General features: G+C 47.4%; 1 protein-coding gene across 1 annotated transcript; it reads right to left on the bottom strand.

Annotated features, from left to right (window-relative positions):
* Positions 1-1,312: 1,312 nt before the first annotated feature.
* SRP68 (signal recognition particle 68) lies at positions 1,313-17,366 on the bottom strand. Its single transcript, XM_064728638.1, has 16 exons — positions 17,196-17,366; positions 15,266-15,332; positions 14,643-14,756; positions 13,555-13,750; positions 11,915-11,997; positions 11,587-11,696; positions 10,768-10,850; positions 10,381-10,521; positions 6,995-7,093; positions 6,655-6,719; positions 6,213-6,372; positions 4,786-4,880; positions 4,440-4,569; positions 3,938-4,013; positions 3,064-3,116; positions 1,313-2,647 (listed from the first exon to the last, which is right to left on the bottom strand). Exons 1-16 carry the CDS (start codon positions 17,341-17,343, stop codon positions 2,420-2,422), a joined length of 1,848 nt encoding a protein of 615 aa, XP_064584708.1. The 5' UTR covers positions 17,344-17,366; the 3' UTR covers positions 1,313-2,419.
* Positions 17,367-21,178: the final 3,812 nt, after the last annotated feature.

Raw genomic sequence — 21,178 nt, forward strand, 5'->3', positions numbered from 1 at the left:
CAGGCCCAACACCCGGGCAGGCCCAGGGGAATTGGTTTGTTCTGCACATCAGACACTTCACCCGCCTGCCCTGTGCCCCTGCAGCTCTGTGAGCCTCACCTGAGCCAGCCCAGGCTCCACTGCAGGGCTAAAAGCCTCGGTTTTGTCAGTCTGGTTTGGTCTGCATCATGCAGGTGGCTTCAATAACAATTTCCCCCCCTTATTTACATTTTTAGGTTTCTTTTCCTGAGCCTCATCAGCACCTTCCATGATTTAAGCCACACCACTGCTCACAAACCCCACTCCATTCACTTTCCACTAACATTACACCAAAACAAACAAGCCAAGCACCTCGGAGTGGCGTTATCTGAGCCTTGGGGCAGAAGAGCCTCCTCCAGAGCTAAGTGGCCATTCCCCAGGGGTTCAGCAGCCCCAGGAGATGGTGTGACCTCGATCTTCTGAGTGCTGGGGAGGCAAAGAGTGCTCAGTGTTCCTAATACAAACTACACGCCTCAGAGGTCAGGCATAAAAGTTTATTGTTTTCAAATTCCTTATCTGCGTTCAACTCATCAGTTCCCTGTCAAAAGACATTTAGCAGAAAGAGGCCAATGGCTCTTAGGTTTTTGTAACTGTAGCTAGAAAGTGGCCACAGGAGTTTCCCTGGAATCAATCCAGGCACAATACAGAGCTATGGAAGGAAAGAGTTTGGTGCAAACCAAGAGAACACTGCTGGGATTTGATCCAAAAGCTGAGAAGAGCAGCTCAGCTGGACACAGGGACCAGGTGAGCCTGGTCACTGTGGGCTAAAAGGAAATGGGCTTTAAGGGGAAGAGAAAGCTGCCAGTCAAGACCAAGTTTTCTAGAAATTGCCATTTGATGAATAATCTTCCACATTTCTTTCACCTGTACACCTCCCTTTCTTCTGTAAAATGCCCCTGGAATCCAGAGGCAAAGGGAACTGGCTACAACACCAGAAATTCCCATTTTGTTTCCATGTTGCAAAAATTAAACACAAACAAGGAATTCCTCCTCCCGCTCCCACCTCTTTCTGAGCACAGAGTTCTTCTGTACTTTGAGAACTCACAAATCAGATCAAACTGAACAAAGTGAACATTCATATTAAAATAATGGGAATTGTTAATTCCCCCATTCATCTGACATGCACCTTGCAAGGAAAATTCCCATTACAACAAAAGCCCAATAATTCAAAATGGTCCCGTTTCCAACCTTTACTCCAATGCCTACAAAAGCAGAAAAAACACAAAGTCCAGACAACCAGAACAAACTCTTGCTTCACCTGTCAGGACAGGCTGAGTGAAAACCCACACAGTGCTGATGGAATCTTCCAAATGCTTTATTTAGGAACAGTTCTGCCCATGTGCTGTGGGTTTTTTCCCTACTGAATTGATCACAATTATGAAATTATGTGCACTTTCAAAGTGCCCATCCCCGTGGCACCTGGGTGCTTTATAAAAAACGCTGTCTGGCACGACAGAGATGAATTATCACTCACAAACCTACTGGTCTGCTGTTCCTCATCCCTCATTTCACATGTAGCTACTGACCAGGGACAAGAAACAAAGCAATAGATGAACTCCAGAAAAAGATCATCTTGTTTTCAGGAAGGTTTAGATCAAAGACAAAACAAACACCAAGAGACCCAACTTCCCAAGAAGAGCAAGTAGCTATTGCTAAAGCCACCCATGAAGCTATTTTCCCAGGAAAATACTTTCAGGAATAGGTTCTATACTGTATGTAGGTATGTAATGAAGTGTGTGTATGAATAAAGAAGGGTGCTGTTGGCCCAGAATACAAATTCACCACCACAGCAGGGGTAACCATCAATATTTGATGTTTGCCATCCTTACTGATAAGGAAAGAGGCTCTATTTTGTCATTTCAGAATGTTACATTCTTAAAAAATATAGAGACTTCTGGGTTGAAAGGGAAGGAGAAGTTGCTGGCTTGGCCACTGTTCCACAGCCATTGTGTGGAAGCCTCACCTTGCTGGTTTAGCTCTGCCTCTACTTCTGCCTCTATTTCCCAATTACACCCCAATTTCTAGATCAAAAAAACAAATAATAGTGTCAAATTACGGGACAGAGGCAGGAATCAAATTGTATCCATGCCCTGGTCCGTGGTGAGTAGATGTGTACCAACCCTGGACAGGTCACTGATCACAAACTTCTCCAAGCAGAAAGGAATTTCTCTGTGCTCCAGGTTATTTTCAGCTATTTATAGTGTATGTTTGTTTCTGAGTAATTGTTTGTCTTTAATACACTGGGAGAGAATGTGTGTGCACAGACATGAACACAGGACACAGGGGAGAAGATGGTAAAACTTCCCTCTCTTGGTTTCAGGTGCAGGTATTTGTGTCCTAGAACCTCTTGGAGCTTCTCCTTCAATACAGAATAAAACCTCTGTTCCTCTGGGGGTCCTGGTTAACTTTTGAATCCAAAAATGCCCTTTATATATCCTGTGAGGCCACTCTTGGCCTTCTGCTCCACCTTGTCCTCCAGAGGTGGGAAAGCAACATGGTTAAGGGCCAGGTCAAAGAACAAGGGTTTGCATGGAATGGGCTGGAATCCTGGTGGGAAGTGCACGAGGCTGACTTGCTTGCTGACCAGGGAAGGATCCAGGCAGAAAGTCTCAAACCGTTCTGAGAGAGGCTGCAAGAGACCAAGGCAGGGACACAAATTAAACCCCAGGCACGTCAAAAGGGTCAAACATCAAACAGGGCTGAGCAGCAACTGAGACAAGAGAAGTTCAAGCTCCTTTGTGAGGCCTCTGAAAATGTTTTAAGCTCCTGTCAAAGCACAGCTGCAGGATCTCTGGAAAACCCTCCCAATGTGCAGAGAGAAACCAAATAAAGCAAGCTGCCACAATGGGAGCTGCATCTGCCTCCCAGCTCCTACCCCACTGTGTCAGGTACCTTCAGCACCCAGCCTAATAAAATCTCCTAAATACATGACCAAATCTTGATCAATGTGACATTTCTTGTGTTGTGAGACACACTTAGGTAACAAGATAAAGGTGATGGTCATTAAGAGCACAGCTGGAATTTGCCTGAGCTCTTGGCTCTTACCTTGCCATCCTTGACCTGAGATGGAGACTCAGTCTCATGAGGATCATTTGCATCTGCAAAATTGAACAAAAGGGGGTAAGAATAACAGGCTTGACCTTGGTGTAGAGTAAGATTGTCTCAGAAAGCAGCTGTGCCACAAGCTTAGCCATGATCCTTGCTCTCTGGGATACACAGGACAATATTTCCAGCAGAATCAACTTGATTTCTAGAGTAAGCACCACACACACTCATCTACAGCCAACACAGCCTGCAGTGGTGGAGCTTCTCCTTCACCCTGCCACGAGAAGGTCTGGAAAGCAGCACAGGCTTTGAGTGAAGCACACAAAAAAAGATGAGAACACCCCAGGGAGGATTTGTTAAGGCAGTATTAATGCAATAAAGGAGGCAACACACTCCTTGTCCTGGATTCCCAGCAGCAGGCACAGCAAAAACAGCAGCCCAAGAAATCACAAAGTTCATCCATCCCCCAGAGTTCTGTTGGCCAGGCTGACACTGACAGAGAGAACATCACTGCTCTCCTCTTAGTTCACTCAACCAGGCAAAACTGGGATAAGTAAGGCCAAAGTGTCTGCAGCAAAAAATGAAACACTGAACTGTTCTGTGCAGGCTCCCAAAGTGGGTGCACATCCCCAGGAAGGGTTTTAATATCTCTGGGCAGGGAGCAAGATGCCAATGTCCAGCCACTGCCTGCCTACTGCACTACACACAGATAGAAGCAACCAGAACTGGGGGAAAAGTACTTTTCCAAAGCCTGAGTGAACGGTGATGGAGAAACCTTTGGAACTTCAGAAATGAAATAAAAGGAATGAAACAGCTGCAGGGGCTTCAGTCAAGACACATTAGAGCAGAGTTCTAGTACAGCTGTGTTACTCACCTAAAATAGCTGCTGCTTGCAAGGAATACTTCTCTGCATTGACTTGAGTGATGAGATCCTGAACATCAGGCAGCTCCTACAGCATTAAAGAAAATTATTTGAGAGCCTGAAATGTGCCAGTCTAAGAATCAGAGCAAAGGTAAAACCAGACAGAGTAAGAACTAAGAAATTAACTCCTAGTGTTGATAAATAACCTTTCCCAGAAGGAGAAAAGCTACAGTATTGTGCTTCAGGCACCACAGAAGTTGTATAAGAGAAAATGCACAGGTGAGAAAAAGTGGTAAATTGCTTTGGAGTCAGTGCAAGTCTGTCCCTCCTCCAAGTGGGGAGCTGAAGTGTTCCCATGTCACTAGAAGGTCTCTGCTCCAATGAACATTTCCCTTCTCCCTAGTTAGAGATCAGTCTTGAATTATAATGGCCTGGCACCTAATTAATAATATTAGCAATAAATATAGGGACAGAGCTGCTTCATAAAACTTCAGCTTCAGGACTGGGCTCGTACCTTCAGGCTGTTCCTGTGAGCTCCAGCTCCCGACTGAACCTCGCGGGCGTATTTCAGCACCCTCTCGTACAGCACGAGGGCTTCACTCCACTTCTTCACCAGGACATAGGACTGGGCAATGAAGAAACACCTGCAACAGCCAAGAGAGCATTCCTGATGTGTTTGTTGTCCACACCTTTTGCCAGCTGAAATGACTGGCAACAGGAGATATCTTATTTTCCCTTTAGGAACTGTCTCAAAGGACAGAGGAAACTGCATCAAAGGCCTGCACAGCACACAGAGCTGTGCAATTAAACTTCTGAAAGTGTCACATGTGCTAAAGAAAACCTGGATGTTTCTCAGTCACCTGTAAGCTTTGTACACAAGTGTCTTCAATCCAATCTCCTTTTGGAAGTTCTTGTCCTCTTCTAGGCCAGGAAGTTGTGTGAGTTCCACAAGGTTCTGTGCAAAAGAGAGACAAAATAATAAATGCAGGCATTGCCTTCCTCTGGAATCTGCTGGTCTAAGAGAAAGCTGACCCTTTTGACAAGTCAACAGAACACTCCCAGGGAAATAGTTTCCAGTTTTCTAATCATCAGTTTTCCAACCTTGTGAAGGACTCTCATTGAAACTTGTGCAAGTTGCCCTCAGGACAGACTTCCTGACACAAACAAGAATTAGGACAAAGACTCCTTAAATTTCACATGAACTAATTCTTTCATAAGGCATTTCCCTCTCCCATTCACAACTGCTTCAGCCACAGGCTCCCTCAGTTAACTGCAGAATTATGGGGGAAATGGAGAACCTGCTTATGAAGAACAAGTATTTTTAGCTGCTACTTTCCCTGGCCAGCAGAAACTGAGGCAGCTCTAAGGGTGCTGCACAAGAGTCACAAAGACTATTTTAAAACTTTGAGTGCACAACAAAGGACACCCATTCAAGCAGCAAGTTCTGCTCATAACTAAAAGAGGATTTTTGTGTTTCATGCAGATGTTGAACATCTTTGAGGCACTTGAAGGTACTCAGCTACTCTTCAGACTTCACGGTAGCTCACTTACAGTGCTGTATTTCTGCAATAACCTCTCAGGTTTCCTACCCATGCACATCCTGTTTATCCTAAGCACACAGTTAGTGTGTTCTCTGGCTGGGCTGCTGTCCTGGGTTGACTATATGATGCTTTAGTCCCCAGTTGTCTCATTCTGTTTATGTTGAATAATAATTTTTGTACCTTTAAGAGTGTTCCAGAGAGTGAAAGGGAGGGAGAAGAAGCAGCAGTTTGTTTTCAGACACTGCACTCACTCCCCCACATTCCTGCTCCTGACTGTGTTGTCTGCAGACAGACAGCGGGACAGAACTCTTTTGCTTTTTAGTTAGTGTTAGCTAGCTGAGGCAAAGAAGTTCCCTGGACTGTTTTTTTTTTTCCTTTTCTTTGGACCTCTTGAAACTGCTCTGGACTGAACACCCAGGGGGCACCGCAGCTGCAGCTGTGGCCCATTGGGCAGGCCTGGCCTGCGACAATTCCAGCACTGAGGGATGATCAGAGACTGAGTGAGCTGAGCTTCAACCCGGGGTTTTCTCAGTTTGTCATCTCTTTTAGAGTGGCAAGGGGTCTCATTGTTTAATAAACAGTTTTTTCCCACCTTTCTCCAAGGAGGTATTTTTTCCTCCCGGACCAGTCGGGAGGAGGGGCCGATTGGATCTGCTTTTCCCACCGGAGCTCCTTTGGGGGATTCTTGCCCAAATTTGCTCTAAAGCTGGGCAGCTGCAGAGCTGGCTGTGTTTTCCCAGCAGTACCTGCAGGATGATGTCGTAGAGGCGGATGAGGTCCTGCGGCCGCGGCGAGCGCTTGCCGTCCTCGTCGGAGCGCTGCTGCTGCAGCAGGGCCTTCTGCAGGGACTTGGCCATGCTCTCGTTGCGCTTGATGGCCGTGGACAGCTTGATGTAGGTCAAATAACTGCCAGAAGAAAAAGAGAAATCCCATCAGCACTGTCAGAGCTATTCAGATGTTACTCTGTGTTTTGAGCTGGTGGCGGAAAAACAGCTGGGAGGTCAATGTGAGAGTCTGGAGGGAAATGGTTACAAAGCTCCCTGAATCAGATCCTTATCTGTACAGTCATCCTTTGGGATCCCAAAGGCTCAGAACAAAAACCCATAAAACAAAATCAAACAAAATAAAATCCTGACATAAGAACATGGCTGTTTCACACTAGCACTGGCAGCAATGTTTGCCTATTACCTGTGTAAGTACTGGATGTTGGACACCTTCCCAGAATCATTTTCCAGAGAGTGTTCTCGCTGCTTCTGTGGGCAATGGAGATAAAACACTGCATGATTGACTTAAAACTGGCAGCCAAGGGATGAAAAACACAGAACAACTCAAGGTTTGGGTAAGCCATGGAAGGAACAGGCTTCTAGGCAAAACAGGGAGGGCTTCTCCACTGCTATTCCCTCACTCCAGAGAGAGTAAATTCAAATTTTGCAGCACTTTATTAAAGAAATCCCAGCAAGCTGAACACTAAACAACTCCCAAGGAAACATGGTGTCAATGGAAGTAGAAACTGGTGTTTGCTGCTTACCTGGTCAGGTTTCAATTCTTCCCGAACTGCCTGAATGGCATCTCTGCACTCACTGAGTAAAGACTCAAACAAACGTTCCTTTGTCTCCTCATTTTCTGCCTAAGAGCAAAGGAGATTCAAGAAATCAGATTTTTTTGTACAATTCATGAATTAAGTGAGGAGATTAAATGAAGTTTCTCCCAAATTATGTCTTTAAGGTCCATGGGTAGTTAGAACTCCAATCTGTGCCTGTCTGCAACATATTCTTGGGGGAAATCTGCCAGAAATCTTGGGGAATGGAGTTGGTGCTGAGAACTGAACAGCAGTGACAGCTCAAGGCCTCATTCCTGCACCAGTCACCCTCCTTCCCAGTAACTCCATTCCCTCCTGGATGGCACCTGCACTGCCCCCTGAGCTGAGGCTGGACTGCACTGTGGGAAAGGCCCAGCAACACAAGAGCTGAGCAGCCCTGAACTGGCAAACTACCAATGCAGACAGCTCTTGTTATGCTGATTTAATGTTCCCATGTGGTAAGAACATGCAGATGATTATCTTTTCTCCACTCCCACTCCAGCAATGCTCACAGTGGCAATAACTTGCTTGTTTGAAGCATCTTTCACAGTAACCCTACATTTCAGCAGCAGGAGTGACCGAGTGCTTTTCTGCTGTCACCATAAGTTTTGTTAAAAAAAAAAAAAAAAAAAAAGTGAAGCAGCTTTTGGCCTTCTGCCCCAAAACCAGAACTTGAAAACAACTTTTAAAAAACAAGTTGAAGCCTGATCTCTGCCTAATTTATTGGCATATCGTGTACCCAATTAAACAAGCACCCAAACCGAAACTCAGCCTTTATTCAGATGCTGAGAAGGAAACCAGGTGGAGACTGCAAGACTTGCAATGATTCAGTGAGAAAAAGCTGCTCAGAAGCAAACCTCAGCCTCAGTGATTGAAGGAAAATTCAAGAGCACCAGCACCATGTTCTGCCACTTCCATCTCATGTAACAGTGTAAGATGAGCTTTGCTGCAATAAATTTGCAATTGTCAAAATGAATAAAAAAATGGCTAAAACCTTGCTCACTTGTTAATCTACTGTACAGCTCTACAGACTCTACCTCTCCACTTCCCACATTCACATACCCAATCAGGAATGTTATTTTTACTCCCTCACAAAGCCTCAGGTATCCTGTGATGGAGGCGGTTTTTTGGGTTTGAGATTTTTTTTGGTTTTAATTTAAGATTTGCTGTGAGAATTTTTAAGGTGGGACCGGCTCCTGAGAATAACCAGAGACGAGTCTGACTGCATTCTCAACCTCACCCAGAGCAGCACAGCAATTTCACTGTAAGCACAAAAATGAAAACAGACACGGCCAGATCATCATTCAGGCACAAACAGGGCAAGGGCTGGGCCCTGCAATGAAACAAAGGCTTTCCTTTCCAAGCAAAAACTCCTTGAGCTGATTCTATGCATAAATACACATGTTCTGATTTGGGAGATAGATATCAGATCACAGGACTGAGACACAAGTGCTACAGCTGGTGATACAACTGTCCTGACAGAACTGCACAGGTTCATCTTAGAGGGATCATGGAAACCAATCCCACTGAACCCAACCCCAAAAATGTGGAGTGCTCAGCTGTCAGATTTTCTTTGGTCTAAACCACTGTGTAACATCTCTGACAGTTATTATCACCCATTTTTGCTGCAATCTAGAGATGAGCACAGAATCCTTGAGGCAATAGCAGCTAGGAGCACACCTGTGTCATGCTGCCCTGCAGCTCTGTCACTTCTACCTGGGGAGAGCCACTGGGCCCTCAGTCACACCTGCAAATCCTCAAAAGGACTGACACAAGCAATTTTAAACCTGGATTCCTGTTTCAGTTTGGCTTATTTGTTCTGCTCCTCCCATCACCAATAAGGCACCAAAGGCAACAGTATAATTGCATTGGGAGACTCCATTTTTACACAAAACAGACTGGTTTGACTTCTAATTAAACCCTGCAGAGCACTGCTGTTCTGTCAGGGTTTCAGCTCAGTGAAGGTGAGCAGAAAGGTGCCAAAGATCTCAGGAAGCACCATTCATTCACCTGAAGCTGGAGTGCCCATCACAGCTGACACAAGTGCAGAACTGCTGCCAAAAAGGCAAGTTTTGGCCCTCTGGGAATGTAAACAGTGCTGCTGCAATGCTCAGCTCTCACCAGTCCACTCAACTCTGTTTAGTCACAGCTTCCCAGGAAGGCAAAGCAAGAGGAGAACAAATTCAGGCTGTTCTGCCACTGCTTTAGGGAGCAACTAAACTGAGAAAGTCCAACTGTCAGATCCAGGATTAAGTTAAATGAGGGAACTCTTGAGCTGTACTTCCACCTGCTGGCCACACTTATGTGCTCCCTGAAACCAAACCCACTCAGGGACATCCAATTCCTAACACTATGGGTAACACTCAGGTTTCCCACTCCTAATCACACTCCTCTCACCACTATCCCCTGCTCTGGTCTTAACCCTCTGTAGAGCTTTTGTTTTATCATTTCTGTTTTTTATTTATCATTATTATTCTCCTGGAGATATAAGGTTTTTAATGCTGCAAAATCCCCATTTTTAGTGGCAAGAGTTATTACTGAAGATCCTATCACTGTCTTTTAAAAGTCTGAGTGTGTATGCAGCCACTGAAAAGCAGGATACCTCCTCTGGTCACCACTTCCAAGGAAAAAAGTACAAGTGAAAAACTTGACTACAACACAAAATACATGAATTTTATGTGCCACTGCAAGTTCCAGTGAGCTGGATTTCAATAATCCTTGTGTGCCCTTTCCAACTCAGGATATTCCATGATTCTATAAAGTGTTTCAGAACTATTACATGTGAAATTGATTTACATCCTGACATTTATTAATCCACTTCCTGCTTTTGAAGATTTCCAGATGTCAGTAAGAGAATGGAATAGATCTCATAGTACCTGCTACACCTGGCAAATGGCTATTTGTTGCTGAAGAAAACATGGTCAATATGTATTTTCATTTTGGCTACTCTGAAGTTGGAGCATTTGAGCAAGATGCTTAAAGAAATTAGAAGAGTAATTCAAAACCAGTTACTCTTAAAAATGTAACCTTCATTGCCAAGTGATGCACTAATAATAGTGGTAATCACCCAGCTGCTGGAAGGCAGCCCAGAATGTTCCAAGGAGCAAGAAAACTCAGAACAGATCTCCCAGACTACTCCACTCTGTGAGAGCTATCCCCAGCCATCACTTCAGCTTTGGTTTATAATCAGTATTCCCCCACTTTTACCTTCAGCCTTCCAGCCCCAAGTTTGAAAAACACGAGATTACTCACAAACTTTTAGTTCAGGTACCAGGTATTGCACAGAAGGAGAGAGGATGGTTGGAAGGGCAGGATGGAGAGGGCTGCTGGGTTACCTGAGCAATTGCTGCCTCGTTGTCAGCCAGCCCCAGCAGGAAGATCCTCACTTTGTCAATCTTCACTGGGACAGTTCTCCCTCTCCACTCCACCTCACTCATGGTGGCTGCCTGCTTTGCCCGAGTCTGGGTGATCAGTGCCTGCACAGAACACACTGAGCTTAGGAGCTTCAATTTACAGGGGTGCAAAACTGAACCTCCTGAATTCATGTTTGATTGACTACTTTGAAATCAAAAGGCTTTTTGGGAAAGTGTTGTTTCCCACAGAGCCTAGGCTTGCTTGCTCACTTCTGTTCCATTCTGGCTCCTGAATGGTTTGCTGCAGCAATATTCATGCTCAGCACAGTAATAATGAATATTTCAAGCTGAGGCATGCAAATAAATTACCTCCAGTTTTTCTGCAAGAAGACCTTCAGTGCCACCAGACCTCAGTCTCATCTGCATCAACTCATTCATGGCAGACTGGTCACCTGAGAGAATCAACAAATTGATATCACATTTCCATCTGACTTCAAAATCACTTTCATATACAAAAACTAGACATTACATTTTATACTGGCAGTTTAAGGACAAGCTTGCAATTTTATTCTGACTTCATAGGCACGCTACCACAAACTGTTATTCTGTCTTTCTACACATAACCACAGGTGCTGTTGCAAAATGAGGCCCCTTCTGTGTCACAGACATCTTTTGTGAAAAATCCTTTCTTTAGGATTTTTCTCTCTGCTGGGAAGCTGAGGCCCCAGAGAAAGAATGTAAAACAATGGTTATCTGCTGCTGTGGAATGCAACAGGTGCACCTGTGATTGGCCCATGTTGCATGTTTACAATTAAGGGCCAATCAAAGACAAAGCTCTCTCGGGGACAGAAGGAGAGAGCTCCTTGTTGATTCATTCCTTTTTCTATTCTTAACATAGCAAGCTTCTGAACTTTTCTCTCTATTCCTATTAGCATAGTCATAATGTATTATATTAAATTATTGTATTAAATTAATAAATCCAGCCTTCTGATCATGAAGTCAAGATTCTCGTCTATCTCTTCACCCCTGAGGAACCCTTGCAAGCCCAGCAACACTTCTGCACTGCTAAACTGTCCCAATACACAAGCAGAATTTGCCCAGAATATTATGGCCTCAGTGTCACTTAGACCAGGGTTTAACTAAATGAATATTGCTTTCCTGGGAACAGATGAGGCCCCCTTCCCTTACCAATGTTGTAGGCACAGTAGCGGATGTTGGGTGAGATCTCCTCCACACGCTGGTTGTACAGCACAGCTTGTTCTTCTGTGAAAGCATTGGCCAGCTTTTCATAGATGGTCCTAGAGCAAAGGACAAATATTAATATTGCAGTGTGTGTCACTTGTGAGGTGCCATCCTAAGGGAACAGTTTGTGTCTGTGCTCTGGAGGATGCTGTTTCTTCAGCAGCACCTCCCAGTTAAGCACAGTTAACAATGCACATAGTTATGTTAGTTATGTACATAACTAAAGTGATCCAGCACTGTTTCCTGAAGGAAGCTGGTGAAGGGAGGGACTCACTTGCATTTGTTGAAAGCCTCCATTGCTGCCTTCCACTCCTGGTGCTCGAAGCGCAGCATGCCGGTGAGGTAAGCCATGTACGCCTGCACACAGAGCCAGGGCAAGGTGTCAGAGTCTGTCTGAATTTTCCCTCATCTGCCTCACGATCGTCCTTGGGAGCCCACTGAAGAGAAGACCCCCCCTGTCTAGAATCCCTGGCTCTGAAGGAGAAAAGTCACATGCCAAAGGCCCTGAGAGCTGAAAGCTCAGTGTTGAGCTATTGTTTTCACAGGAGTGTTTGCTGTATGCTAAGAGGGGGCACCGTGCCCCATTTGCAACAACAGCAGCTCTGGGAGCTGTCCCACCTCTCAGCCTGGCTGGACTTCTCCTGAGTCTCAGGTGGTCTCCCACAGAAGACCCTCACCTGTTTTACAACCACTGTGACAGACAGACTGAGATGTGAGAAGCTTCTCCACCAAGGACTGAGACAGAAAACATCCATGTGAAAAGGCCCCTCTGCTCCTTCCAAGGACTGGGACTGAAACCCCCAGCCCAGGGGAGGTGTGTGGGGAGGCAAGCTGACCAAAGCGAGATGTTTGCCTGCAGGTTGTGACCCACTGGACCAAGAAAACAATGGCTCTCATTTACTGCTGAGAACATGGACTACCTGTTACATCTGTTCCCCCCCCTCACAATTTTCAGTAATAAAAACCTCTGAGTTAGCTAGAGCCTTTGAGATCTCCCCAGCATAACAGGTGGATCCTCGACTGGACCAAAGGTAGCTATATCCCCTCCCTCTCTCTCTCCTCTCTCTCTCTCTCTTTTTTTCTCTCCCTTAATCCCTCTATCGCATTTTTGCTGCAGTTATTTCAATAAAACTGCATTTAATTTGATTATCACTGCAAACCCCCTTGTACCGTGTTGGTTTTTGCACTCTGAGATCACTCCTACGAACCATCAGGGTATCTGTTCACTAGGACAGATCCTGACACAAGGTCACATCCCCCACCAGCAGCACAACTGGGGCCACCTTCAGCAGCAAGGCTGCTGTGACTCCTGCAGGGGTGACTAAGCCTTGCCCTTTTCACTGGGGCTTCCCACAGAAGACAACTGATTTGGATGACAGGTTACAGCTACCTACATCTTCTCCTTTAACTGACTCTGCTGCATTTCTAAGGAAGCACAGAATCATAAAATGGAATCACAGAATGAATTGGAAGGGAGCTTAAAGATCATCTAGTTCCAACCCCCTGACATTACAGGGACACCTTCCACTAGACAAGGTCATCCAGAAACTAAAGATATTTCTTGTTTGTTATGCAATGGCCCACTAATGTCACACAACTTTTTTCCCCAGCAATATGCTACACAATGGCAGTTTAATTAAATGAGTACAGCACTGCTGTTCAAAGATTTCACAAGAGCTGTTTCCTGTTTTCCAGGAACTGAACCCCCAAATCTGACATTCTACGTGGCTACTTCAGCACATTTAACAAAAAGGTAACTCAGTAGATAAGCAGTTTCTCAGGCTGTGTTGCACCATCTCAGCTGCCCTCAGTTCTTTGTACTATTGAGAAACAGCAATTATTTCTTCACCCCAAATTCCAAAGGTTTCTTGTTCAGCCCTTACTGTACAACAAGAGGGAAGCATCAGTGGTTACCTGAGCTTCCAGCTTAGTCTTGGCATCCACCCTGTTGCTCTCACAGAGCCTCTCCAGCTCCTCGGCGTGTTTCACAGCCTTGCGCAGCCGCGACAGCAAATGGAAGCGCTTGCGGGGCTCCGTGTTGGCCTCCTGCTTCAGCTGCATGGCATAGCTCCAGGCCCTCTCTGCATCCATCAGGATCAGCAGCAAATACCTGCAGGGCACACGAGGGTGCAAGGGACAAGAATGACACTCAGGCAAGAGTTGTATCAGCACCAGCTCTTTGCCATTTGGTCTGCCAAGTTCAGTACCAGTAGCTGGTTAGTAAGAGGCAGATGCTTTTACTTCTTAAAAGTTCTATGCACACAAAGTCTTGTTATTCCTGGCTAGTTTCTGTCGTGTTTCTCACTCAGAAGTGTAATTACCCCACTGAGGAAGAGCATTAGGTATCATTCTGTAGCACCACAGACACTACAAAGACAAGAGATTGTCATTTTAGGCCACTCTTCAAACTGGTTCAAAATGTTCTTAACAACACAGGTGAATGCAGCATTGTGTGTTGTTTTATCACGAGAAAAGACAAGACAGGAAACATTTCAAGTATTCCTAAAAGATGGGAAGTGAACCCAAAATCCTGGCTACTCTCCACATATTCTGTCAGACGAGCATTCTGTCAAATGTAGAAGATTCAAGTAAAACTTGCAGTGCAATATTTCTGTTCAAACAGAAGGGATTGCATCTCTAACCCCAACCTGCTGGCTACATTCACATTACCAGCATTCCCATGGCTACCTTGCAACAGACCTGAATAAGCATTTCCTCTTCAATGTCACAGGAATTTACTGATTATGAAAAGAATCCATTTTAGCAACAAAGAGGGAAGAGAAGGAACAGGTTGTTACTGCTCCTTCTTGTCCCACTGGATCTGAGCAGTCTCTTGCACCTGCACTACAGCCTGAACTTTTACTAACAGCAACCACACACATCTCTGAAAAGAAATGCTTTGGATGATATTGCACAAAATAGTTTTCCACCTAAAACGGAAATTACTGAAAGAAAACTCTTCAGTATCATGCTGAATTCTCAATTCCATCCAGTCCCTGTACCTGTTGTCTGAGAGAATCTCTTCAGTTACTTTCTTCCCAGTGAACTTGTGTCTGTTGCCCATCTTGAAGTTGAGAGTTTTGCGGAGCCGCCTCAGCCTGCGGGAGCAATAACCCCTAAAAAGAGACAACCACAGTCAGAGTTTGGCCAAAGGACAACTCTGCTTCTCTTTACTGTTCTATCCAAATAGGAAAAAAAAAATTAAGGCTGTACCAGGCAATGTTTTAGCAATTAAAACTCCATGTGTGACATATGGTAGCTCAAAAACTTCCTGTAAAGCAGCAATTAACAGAAAATAAGGTTAGAGGAGATGTAGTTATTGATAATCTTGAAAAATCAGGGTGATGTGGTCATTACTAGCTGCTTTATGTGTGTTTATTGAGCTCTGGAGAAGTACAGTGCCTAGCAGGGAGCTGTGAACACAAGCTCCTGTGGGCAGTGCAGATGCAAGAGGCAGCACAGCCCCAGCACAGTACAGCCAAGGGAGATCAGCACACAGGGCCCCACGTGGAACAGCCTGTCAGGGGCTTCCACCTGGCAGCTGGGTTTTGCTGCCTGCTACAGGGGGTTACAATTTAAATTCAATGAAGTGTAGCCAAGCCCAGGAGCAGCCCCCAGCACTCACCTGTACCTCTGGAAGTCTCCATGCCTCAGGCCGTGCTGCTGCTGCGACTCCTTCACGATCTGCAGGACTGCGGCTGCCGTTAAGGGACACTCACAGTGCAGGGCACCAGCTCCTCCCTCCACCCCAAAACAGCAGCAGGGAACCCACAGAGCCCATCAGACAAACACACTTTGAACGCTGGGGCACCCCAAAACCTCCCAACAGCAGAGAGCTGAGGGCTCTAAAGCACCTCATGAGCCCAGAGCTCCTGCCTGCCAGCAGAGACCAACACAAACCTCAAGCACCTCCTGCAGACACCCACGGGAGTGCTGCTGTCACCAGGGCTCCCTTTGGGACAAAGACCCCTCCAGGATAACACACCTGGCCACAGGACCTCCCCAGCCACAACTGTGACACAGATGTGGTGGAAAAACTGAGGTAGAGAAGCTTTCCTGCCCAGGAATGTCCCCTCGCTCAGGAAAAGAACAGAATCACTGCTGCCTGCCCAGCACAAACAAACAAAGTGCCTTCTGAGCACAGAACCTCATAAAGAGTTTTAGGAAATAACTGATTTTCTCAATTTTCAGCACATTTGTAGTCTTGCTGCAACAAACATCAGTGACACAAAGCACTGCCCTGTGACCTGGAGCACCATCACTCCATCAGTTCCATCCAGCCTCCCCATCCTTCAGTGGATTGGCAGAGCTCCTGCACTTCCTTTATTCCCTCAGATATTCCTGCCAATAAAACCATGCCACATTCCAGTAAATCTGATGGTTTTCATTCAGTTTACAAGGCAGGTTATTTTGTGAAATAAAATCTCCACCACACACAAAAAAAACCTGTGTTGTATATATTCATATTCTAAAATTTCCCTTTTAAGCTTTACCAAGAAGCCTCTAAAGAAAACCCACAAGAGAAAACCAGACTGTACAACAACCTCAACAAAAGAAAAACTACAACTACACCTAAAGAAACCACCAAACATTTAAAGTTTAAAATGCCAGATGTCTAGCAAAATGTTTTCTTGGGACTACACCTAAAAGAAACTCTCTGAAGCATTAAAACCCTGCATCAATCGTTATTACACTGAATTATTCTACATTTGCAGAACAACCCAGTCCAACTGCAATGTCTCAACACAGATCTCCTAATCCCTGCTGCCTACCCAAGATTTTTTTCAGACTCTCTTTTACCCTGCACAGTCACTTGCTGAATTCACACCCCCCGAACTTTTTTATTTTTTCACTGACTTAAACATTCCCAACATTCCCAGGGCAATTGCTATGTCTGCACCTTACCCCACACTTACTGACTACACAACGCCTGCCATGTGCCACGTGGAAAACTGCAACCTGATTTCCCCCGGGCTTTGCTCTGACCCAGAAGATAAAACAGCTCGATCACAGCTGTGCTGGTTTCACGTGGAAGTTTCACCTACAAAACCTCCATGAGTTTTACACGCCGAGATTTCAGAAGCACTAAATCTGCAGGAGCCAGTCTGCCACCTCAGCGCACCTGTTAAGGTTTTTTTATGCATTAACCCTCACTTCAAGCTGCAGTATCACCACGAGCAGCTCACGGGTGCCCTGCTAAGGGTTTTTTAGGTATTATTGCTCACTTCAAGCTGCAGTATCACCACGAGCAGCTCACGGGTGCCTGCTCGTACCCGGCCCCGCTGTGGAGACCGACGCCAGCTGTCCCGGGTTCGGAAGGAGACGCAGCCCAGGCACAGCACGGTTCCATAAATCAGGAAAGCCAGCCGGCCTTTTGTCCCCACCAAACCCTCACAGGCCCAGGCCAGCACCGCCCGCAGCTCCGGGGTGTCCCTGTCCCCATCCCCGCCGTCCCTGCCCGCCCCGGCCCTGCGAGCCCCGCGCTGCCGCCACGTCCCCCCGCCGCCCACGGGGCCGGGCCTGCCACGTCCCCCCGCCGCCGCTGCGCAGGATGCTCTCCAGGCCCAGGCTATCGCCGAGGCCGCCGGGCTGCGGCCCCGCCGGCCGCTCGTTCTCCTTGTTGTCCTTGCCGTCCTTGTGCTCCTTGTTCTCCTCCGCCCCGGCCCCGCGGCCGCCGCCGCCTCCCTGACGCTCCGCCGCCATCTTGCAGCGGGGCCGCGGCCGCAGAGCATCACGGGCCGGGAGCGGCCGCGCGGGGGCCGCCGGGAACGGGGAGGACCCGGGGGGAGCCCGGGCGGGGAGCGGGAACGGGAACAGGGAACGGGATCATCCGGGACAGGGAATGGGAACGGGGATTGGGGATTCGGGACAGGGAACGGGATCAGCCGGGACAGGGAATGGGAACGGGGATTGGGGATCCGGGACAGGGAATGGGAACGGGGATTGGGGATTCGAGACAGGGAACGGGATCAGCCGGGACAGGGAATGGGAACGGGGGAACCGGGACAAGGAACGGGAACAGGGATTGGGGGGATTCGGGATAGGGACAGGGAACGGGATCGGGAACGGGGGAACGGAATCGGGGGGAACCTGGGACAAGGAAGGGGATTGGGATTAGGATCGGGATCGGGGGAACCGGGACAGGGAACGGGAACAGGGACTGGGGGGATTCGGGACAGGGAACGGCATTCGGAACGGGAGGACCGGGATAGGGAACAGGAACGGGATCGGGATCATCCGGGACAGGGAACGGGATTGGGTACGGGATCATCTGGGACAGGGAACGGGATTGGGGGAACTGGGACACGGAACGGGAACGGGATTGGGAACGGGGGCGATCCGGGACAGGGATCGGGATCGGGGGGTCCCGGGGCCCGGCCCCACGCAGGGTGCGGGTCCATCCCCGCCCGGCCCCTCCTGCCCGTGTCCCGCTCATCCATCCCGGGCTGAGCCCCCGGCTCCGTCTCCCCAGCACTGTGCTCTGCCCCAGGGATCCCCAATGCTGAGCCCAAAATCAGCCCCGGCAACCCTGCCCTGCTCACCCACCCAGAACTGACCCAAAATCAGCCCCCAGGGTCACCCACACCAATGCTGACCCCAAAATCACCCCCACCGAACCACCCCAGAAGTGACCCCCAAAATCAGCCCCAGCAACCCTGTCCCGCTCACCCACCCCAAAATCAGCCCCGCTCACCCACCCAGAACTGACCCCAAATCAGCCCCCAGGGTCACCCACCCCAATGCTGACCCCAAAATCAGCCCCACCGAACCACCCCAGAACTGACCCCCAAAATCAGCCCCAGCACCCCTGTCCCGCTCACCCACCCAGAACTGACCCCAAATCAGCCCCCAGGGTGCCCCCCGTTCCTGGCGGTGCTGTTGCTGCTCCGGGCAGCCCTTGGGGAGAGGGGCTTTAACCTCCCCCGGGCTGAGCACTGAAAACAAATCCTCCAACCTCCAGCAGCCTTAACCCCTCGGGCAGTGCAGCTGGGAAAGGAGAGACTGCCCTTATCTCACCTCATCCCGGAGCTGTTTCATGCTGTAAGCACCAAAGACCAGGTCCATTGCACATGGGGCTGAATACCTCATTTGGGACAAACACCAAATTTATTTGAGCACTTAATGGTGATATTTACACGAACCCTTATGAGTACAAACTGCCCCAAGAGCTGCTTGTGCCCCCAGACCCATCTTTGCCACCCTGGGCTCTGCCTGCCTGGCTCACTTTGCTGTCACACTCCCAGGAGCAATTTGGCTCCTCTCCCCCTCCAAGGGCTCAGCTGTGACCTGTTATTCCTGATTTCAAACTTCTCCTTTCCTCTCATAGACAGCAAAGCTCAAAGGGGAAAAAAATGAATAAATAAAAATCAACCATGTCCTCAAGTGGCAGCTTTCTGTGCACATGTTTTAAACTCTTTGCTCCAGGCTCCCAATGCTCTCCCAGGGATTCATTTCATTCCCTGTCTGAACCAAACTGTGCTCCAGGATGATGCTGAACTAAGCAGGCACAGCAATTAAAGCCCATTTTACAAACAGCAGCTCCTCTCTTGCAGCTGGGGCAGTTCACACAGGCTTGGCTTAGGCTGGCACAGCAGCACCCACTCTCAGGTGCCCCAAAAACACCCAAAGGACCTAATTCAGCGTCAGGACAGCCACCAGGTGTGGCACAGGAACATTTCTGCCACACCACCTTTCTTGCACACTGGCAGGAAGATTTGCTGCTCCTCTGGATTCCTCTGGAACCTGGAAATGGGAGGATAAAAGCACCTGGGTGTGTGAATTCCACTGCAGAGCCTTGAGGGAGCCTTGCAGAGAGGCTGAGCTGCCTTTGGTGTCACAGGGACAGCTGCAGAGAATAAATCCACAGAGTTGCAGGCACTCACATGCCTCTGCCAGCCCCACAGCGTGCCTTTTCCTATTGGTTTTGGTCTTTTCCTCTTGGTTGTGGCCTTTTCCTATTGATTTTGGCCTTTTCCTATTGGTTTTGGTCTTTTCCTCTTGGCTATGGACTTTTCCTATTGATTTTGGCCTTTTCCTATTGGTTGTGGTCTTTTCTTATTGGTTTTAGCCTTTTCCTCTTGGTTTTGGCCAGAGGATCTTGCTTTTGGAGACCTGGATCATCCTCCTGCACTCCTGCCCAAGAAACCCATCTAGGTCTCAGAACAAGAATATATTTTGCTGCTATTTATCTTTATCCTGCTACTCCCAGGTTTTACTGCTATTGGGAAGGAACTGAGCATTTCCCCTTGTTTTTTTTTTTAATAATCTCATGACTAGGCCAATATTCAAGCAGCAATCAATTTATTATTTAATGTGGTAAAGTATGAGCAATACAGAGCTGGGCACAGTGGGTGAAGTTTTCCCTCCAACTGCACACCAATAATTGATGGTTACAGGTATTTACAGGGGTACTCATCAGTTTTTTTCAGCAGTTCCTATTTCCAATCTTTTACTCATCAGCAATTTTCATTCCAAATTATTACATCACAATTCTAATCACTATTGTGATTTTAATTTCTCAGGTTGTATCTCAAAGGAGTATCCCCAGATGGTGACGGTCCAGTTTCCAAAAGAAGAAAGACGAATCCCATCTGGTGGGGTCCAGCTCCCCAGATGTGTGTCCACGTTTAATTGCAGAGACTCTAAATCTCATAACAGTGATGTCCAGCTTCCCTTTGGTCAAAACCATAAACCCTTGAGGTGATGTTCATCTTCCTTTCTCAAGCTGTTTTTCTCTGCTTCAATAAGGCCTGAGATAAGCATATTTCCTTTATATATATTCCAAAGTGATAGTTTCAAGGATACAAGTAATATTCTAAAATTATACTTCAAAAGGTTATTATTGCAGAGCTTTTTATGGATTAAATGCAAGCAAAAAGCAACATCTTTAACACCTTAATTCCAATGCTCCTAAATCAACCAGGGTTAATTGCAAAGAAAAGATAGGTTCAAGGGCCTTTTTCCATGCTTTATTTTCCTCAGTTATTATTAGAATTCACAGCTCTCCCATTGTCGGGGTCCACACATTTCGCGTTCACAAATACACACATCACCTGTTTGTACCTGACACGAAACACAGCTTTGCATCTCACAGGAGTGTCCCCAGAGCCCCCAGCACGGCGGGCTGGGCGCTGAACGCCCGCTGAGAGAGCGGAGAAGCTGCGGAGCGAGTTAGTTACAGAAGGAATCGAGGCACTCAATATTTCCCTCTCCACAGAAGCAAAACAAGGCAGGCTGGGGTGGGGTCAGACGGAGAGTCCTTGGAGAGCCGATTGCAGCTCCCAAGGCTTCCACCCGTGCCGGACCAAAAAGGCAATTCTGCACGAGGAAGACATGGCACGAAATAGATTTGTTCTCGCTGCAGTGTATCGCACTGCCCTCCCAGCCGTGGGGAGAAACGCAGTTCCTCTGAAAACCTCACCTCGGGTGTTGTGGTGCGAGGATGGAAAATGCGGACACATGCGCAGGCAGAGGATCCCCATTCCTAAAATCCAGCGCTGCAGCCATGGGGGTGAACAAACCAACCCTCTTTCAGTGA

Source organism: Zonotrichia leucophrys, chromosome 18 (assembly GCF_028769735.1).
Source record: "Zonotrichia leucophrys gambelii isolate GWCS_2022_RI chromosome 18, RI_Zleu_2.0, whole genome shotgun sequence".
In the NCBI taxonomy this organism is placed as follows: domain Eukaryota; kingdom Metazoa; phylum Chordata; class Aves; order Passeriformes; family Passerellidae; genus Zonotrichia; species Zonotrichia leucophrys.

Coding starts and splice junctions, on each gene's coding strand:
- SRP68 (XM_064728638.1), bottom strand. CDS start 17,343: ATGGCGGCGGAGCGTCAGGGAGGCGGCGGCGGCCGCGGGGCCGGGGCG. Junction 14,757..15,265: donor GGAGACTTCCAGAGGTACAG/GTGAGTGCTGGG, acceptor GTCTCTTTTTAG/GGGTTATTGCTCCCGCAGGC. Junction 11,998..13,554: donor AGACTAAGCTGGAAGCTCAG/GTAACCACTGAT, acceptor CTCTGTGTGCAG/GCGTACATGGCTTACCTCAC.